This window comes from Symsagittifera roscoffensis, chromosome 7 (assembly GCF_963678635.1).
Source record: "Symsagittifera roscoffensis chromosome 7, txSymRosc1.1, whole genome shotgun sequence".
NCBI lineage: Eukaryota > Metazoa > Xenacoelomorpha > Acoela > Convolutidae > Symsagittifera > Symsagittifera roscoffensis.
Window position 1 is genome coordinate 59,509,602 of NC_087068.1, and position 6,270 is coordinate 59,515,871.

The following is a 6,270-nucleotide window of genomic DNA, read 5'->3' on the forward strand; positions in this document are numbered from 1 at the left end:
AAATAGCGGCCTGATAGTGGTTCCACGATAAACCTAGAACATTTGGTCCTATTTGACCTGCTATTTGTCCTACTATACTTTGCCAACAGTTGATACGAGCTGTAAAAATAGTTTCTCCGTGCAAATTGTTTTTGCACAGGATTTGTCTTAACTTCAATATATGTGCACATTTTTATTTGTAAACTGATGACATTCATTCAAAACAACGACAATATGTCCACATCGGCACTGATTGCAGTTTTACGGGCACTGATTGCTGTTTTTACTTTCTAGAACTTTTTTCTACTATAGTGGCCACACAATATCCAACTTGTCATGTGAATATTACTGTACGTACATCAGATTCAATAAAACATGCTTTGGTAAGACAGACGCACCGCATAGGATTTGTCTTAATTTCAATGCACGAAGGTCCGAATGTGCAAAAAAAATCAGCCAATCAGATTTCAGTAATTTAAAATTTGGAAAGAAAGTTAACATTTCCAATGACTGAGGTATTGAGATTGGCTGAATATAAAAACGGCAGAAATATGCAAAACCTTAATATTGTCATTGACCGCCGCAAAATTGGGACAAGTTTTACATTTCAAGGGTTTCGTAAGGAAAAAGCAAACTGTTTCTTCGTTAACTTCTTTTTAATTGAATGGCAACTGCTTCTTTTAAAAACTGACTTTCGGCTAATTTTGTTTTCGATTTTTCGCGCACAAATTTTTTCGCGCATGAGAATAGCCCCCATTAACGTACGTACAATAAATTAATCGGTTACATATCAGTATTTAGATAACCGCGTATGCAGACTGGTCAGTATTCAGACAACCGCGTAAGCAGACTGGTCAGTATTTAGACAAATACTGTTTCAGCCAATCAGAATCGAGACATAGAAGAAATTAATAAATAATTATGATTTATTTTGGTTTATTTAGGTCTTTTCTCGATTCTGATTGGTTCATACAGTATTTGTCTAAATACTGACGAGAATGAATACGCGGCTGTCTAAATACTGGCTGCACTCCGAATTAATCAATGACGCTGAACAACATTCTAGAACCTTCTAGAACTTTCTAGAACTCTTTCTACCATAGTGGCCACGCAATATGCAACTTGTCATGTGAACATTGCCGTACGTTCATCAGATTCATGAGATTCAATAACACGTGCTTTGGAAAGACAGACGCACTAATTTCAAAATGTGTGCACATTTTTTATTTATAAAACTATGACGTTCATTCAAAACAACGTTATTATGTCCACATCGGCACTGATTGCTGTTTTAACTTCATTATTTTATACTTATAGCCAATTATCAGTTCCATCAATATATGCTTGTTTTCGACTTATCGCATACAAAACTATCTTTATTTTTCACAGCTCGTATCCACTGCTGGATATGATTTATCAAAACTTCACGTTTCCAAAGTTTGCCAGATCTACTTCAAATTTTTTTGAAAGCTATATCACGTGTTTGCATAGTATTCATCACACAACTCCGATTAATTTTCTCCCTCTAAAGCTGTATCCGCTTTCTTTTATTTTTACAAGATTTCCCAAATTGGTTCTTATACATAGAAGGTGCAGCCATGCTCCCACTTATGTTTCTGTTCTTGCTGTCAATTTTTTTCTGTGCAAATAGTGCAGGGCTTCGGAACGATGGAAAATATCAGAAGGACAGAGCTTCTGCAGCAGAGAACCAGTTTGGAGCTCCAACTCATTCCTCACACCCACTCAGATGCGAACAAGGTCGGAGTCAATCTGGGTTCTGGTGGATCTCCGGGCACTATCACCCAGGTAACTTTGACACTCCTAATGGGCAAACAGAACATAAGAGACGTGAAAGTAACAGACTATGATCATTCCTAACAGTATTATGTTGTATATGCCTTGTTAACTTGCTTCGAGGCAGACTAAACTTGGCAACACATGTTTAAGGGTACAATGGGTCGGAGTGTAAAATGAGTCTCTACACTCCGAAACTGACCACGCCCAGTGTGGACACATCGGAAATGCGGATGACGAAAGATGTTGGTAATGGGTCCATTTGTTTGGAAAGGATCCAAATTCAGTAAGTTTCCCACCTCGAAATGTTTGAAGAACACGAGATGTAGAAGAGGGACTCTTCATCTGTGTAATTTAACATTATGAATCATCACTCGAATTACTAGCGCCTCTCGGAAACAAACCTCTTAATCAGTCCTTATTAAAGCAAGGCGTGCTCTTGTAAGCCTTTCCCACAGAAAAAAAAACAGATAAAAACTCATTTTTTCAACTAAAAAACAAAATTACAAGTTCTACTTGTTGAAAATCAATTGACAAAGATGTTAAAAGTATAAGCACTGAAGTTTTTTAAAGTAAATTTGAATGGTTGAATATGATCATGATTGAATGTTGTTCAGAAATGGATCGAAAGATCTCTCCAATCTCAAGGGACTCTTCATTGAGTTGACGATAGAGGGAAATGAGAGCCCAGAAGGGTGGTGGCCTATTCTGTTTGAACAAACTCAGACCGAGTTTTTGTTCACTCAATCGGGCTTGACCTCTTCGAACTGGCTGGACAACCCAATCTTCTGCCTCGATTTGCCCAACTTCAACTTGACAGTTCATTCAAAAAGTAGGCCAATTAACAATATTAAATGGATTCAAAGATTATTTAAAAAGTGTTCAAAATCAGTAGGTGGGTTAGATACAATTGGGACATAATGTATAGTTTCCGGCAAGTCATCGAGTTCTTTTAAACAAATCATCAAATAAGGCAAAGCATATCAAAAAGTCTTTGTTACAAAAATCGAATCCTTTGTTAAAAAACTTGAGCTCGAATTCTTATGTTGTAAGATGTTTGTAAGACTCCAAAAAACACATCTTGTGTAAGTTTTTAACATAAAGATGTCTTCATTGTAAGCTCTTGACAAAAAATGATCTTGCAAAAATGCTACGAAAAACGATTTTTCTACAAAATAGTTTCATACATCGATTTTACAACTAAAAACTTATTCGTCAGCTTTCCAGTTTCAAGTAGGGTTGCACAAAGTGAACACGTTTTTGAATTGAATTGAAGAGAAAATGTTGCTTCAAACCGTGTTAAATCATAAAGTGGCGTTTCATCAGGGAATTGATTCTTAAGAGCTGATAGATAATGAGTATTTTTTTCAGGCCAATTGGTAGAGGCCATGATCTGGATGAGTGAGCTGCCGATCGACTTCTGGTCAGACCGTCTGCCCCATCAGGCGAGATGGGTCATCGGAAACATGGCCGACACATCCAGCAGATGTGAGGAGAGTTCTATTTCTGAACCAGTAAGTCTTTCATTTACAAGAAAGCTTCTCTAAAAACATTTCTCTGAGTCATCTGACAGTCCTTTTTGACTCTTGAAGTTTTTAACGTGGGCAATTTTCCCCATTAATTAAAAATTTTGAATGGGCAATGAAATTTTCGAAATTCCAGAGACGGTTTTCTCGGAGGAACAAGGATGCGGATGATCTCTTGCTACTCAAATGGTCACTCTATGGTACTCTTTATTTCGGACGACCAATCATAAAATTTTCTAAAGAAGCTTTTGGCGCTAAAGCAACCTATTCAAGGCCAATTGCGAAAAAAGCGTTTTCGGACAACTTTTTGTAGCCAAAGGCGAACTTTTTTTGACAAATAATGCTTTTTTGATGCGTTGAGAGAGATCGGAAATGTTTCCAAATCCCATCTGTCTCGCGGCAACATTTTCTGCTGACACTTAAAGATGAGCCCATATGAACTTCAAACTGAATGTGAATCGCCATTCAAGCTGAAAAATTGAAACCAAAACCAGCAACAAGTCTTGATATTCAAACTGTTGTTGAATGGGTCTATTTAACGTTAAAACAAAGAAATAACCACATAATCATAATTGAAAATACTACGTTGCTTTTTATCTATTAAATAAAAAGTTCTGTTTGGCTTCAGTGAACGTAAGTTATGAACAAAAATTTGAAACGAGTTTTAATAAGAACCGACAACAATGATAGGCCCTTGCATCAAAGTTTAAGCTTAACCAATTGAATATAACAAATATCTGAATAATCTTGAAATAAAAAGTATTCTGACAATTATGTTTGATAATAACTAGCTTAAAAGGTTCCGTCTTTCGATATGAAAAAGACGGAATATTTGTGCTCGTAGTGGGTTTTTTTCTTCAGACAAATTTCGACCTTTTAACTGCCATTTTTGACGGAATTTCTTAACATCATTCGAAAGGTATTGTTGTCCTGAGAGCTCAAATGTGAGACGATATTTCACCTGTGATCGTTTTTCGTAAAGTTACGGGGGTTTAAAGATTGCCATTTTGGTCAATTTGGGACAATTAAAGCGCGATATATTTTGCGCTATTAATGCGTAAGCGGAGAGTTAATCCGTAATAGAAATCGTTCCAAATTGGTCGAAAGAAGCTTATTTGCCCTAATTGATTTGTTACAAGGAGCAAAATCTATCCTTTTGTGCTTTATATGGCGTGTGGGGGAATGATTTTCAAAAAAAAATCATTTTTTTTCTTTCAGTTAATTTTTTAATGTTATTACTGCTCCATAAACCTTAGAGGGCAGCCGGAACATTCAAGGCTTCGCCCTGATATGAGCAGTCTTGTTAAATTATTTCCAACAATCAATTATAATCCTGACAGACATTTTTAAAGATGTTATGAAATCTTATGATCAATTATAATTGATCATAATCCATACAAAAAATTCTACTAAGATTGACTCTAATAAACTTCATGAATAAATTTATCTTATCATGGATTACAAAATTACTGTCAAAGAAAAGTTCACTAAAGATGAGATGTTCTGTCACTTTTTGGTGCATCCAAACACAAATCTTTACAAAGTAACGAAAGTTCGATAAAGACCCCTACAAATGAATCGAAAGTTTCACGCTGTAGACCAAAAACATACCAGCCGTATTCATCATTAAAACAAAACAAGACTAGTATCAGGGTGGAGCCCTGAATGTTCCGACTGCCATTTAAAGTTTATGGAGCAGTAATAACATTTAAAAATTAAATGAAATAAAACTGAAGGAAATTTTTTTCTAAAATTTGAAATTTTTAAATGAAAATCATTCCCACACGCCATTTAAAGTACAAAGGGATAGATTTTGCTTTTTGTAACAAATGAATTTTGGCAAATAAGATACTTTCAATCGATTTGGAACCATTTCTAAGACGAATTAACTCTCCGCTTACGCGTTAATAGCGTGAAATAAAACGCGCGTTAATTGTCCCAAAATGGCAATCTTTAAACCCCCGTAACTTTACGAAAAATGATCAAAGGTGAAATATCTTTTCACATTTAAGCTCAAGACAACAATACTTTTCGAATGATATAAAAAAATTCCGTCAAAAATGGCTAGTTAAAAAGTCGAAATTTGTCTGAAGAAAAAAAAATCCACCCGTGCACAAATATTCCGTCACTTTCGTATCGAAAGTCGGAACAACAATGAGCTCACAATGCACTCAAACAAAAAAGTGCTTCATAAACATAATTTAATCAAGAAAAAACTTATTATGTTTCAGTTGATGACTTCGACCTTGCAATCTAAGTTACTTATGTTTTACAGTTTAGTTTTAAAATCACGTGTGCTGATGTGAAGTTTTGTAAAAGCAATTTCGCAGTTTTCAAAGGGACAAATATAAAGGATTATGATGTTTTAAATTGAATGAAAAACTTTATTACTTTCCATAGCACAAAAAGTAATTAGTAAATTATTACTCAAGTATACTCACTTTTAATTATATCGAAAAACAGATAGAATAAAAATCGATTATATCGATTTAACTGTTCTATAAATACTCTTGATACGTTTTAAGAAACACATTTGAATCCTTTAGTTATGTTTTTTAGCGCATGAAATTGGATGCGGAGAGACAATCCTGAGCTTTTTACTTCGTTTTTTCACTTTTCTTATAAACAATATTACTGTGTCTATAAAAAAATTGTTAAATATTTTTTTAATTCTTGTGTTAATTTTGTTTAAGTTTTTTTGAATTGCGGTCATAAATAAAGTGAGCATAGAAGTAACAAAAATTGTATTCTTTTTCAATCTTATGTTTCAAGCTCTATGAAAGCAAGAACAATCCACAAGAAAGCCTAAAAACACAATTTCCAAATTTTTAGGACTCACTGTAGAAAAGTTTTTGGTAAAAACAAGGCTAAAATTTGGTTTCGATTGCATTGAAAAAGGATTTTTCTGCATCGTCTGAAAACTGTTTTTCAATTATATACGCTGCTCCTTCTGAACATTGTAAAAACTACT

The 6,270-nt window shown here is 34.5% G+C and overlaps 1 protein-coding gene across 1 annotated transcript in view; it reads left to right on the forward strand.

Moving 5' to 3' along the window:
- Window positions 1–975: 975 nt before the first annotated feature.
- LOC134851293 (uncharacterized) overlaps window positions 976–6,270 on the forward strand; it is a 14,260-nt gene continuing 8,965 nt past the window's right edge. Inside the window, exons 1-4 of the mRNA XM_063867307.1 lie at window positions 976–1,785; window positions 1,927–2,059; window positions 2,391–2,605; window positions 3,145–3,287. Of these exons, the coding sequence (XP_063723377.1) occupies window positions 1,578–1,785; window positions 1,927–2,059; window positions 2,391–2,605; window positions 3,145–3,287 (699 nt within the window). The 5' untranslated portion in view covers window positions 976–1,577. The remainder of the gene's footprint in view (window positions 1,786–1,926; window positions 2,060–2,390; window positions 2,606–3,144; window positions 3,288–6,270) is intronic.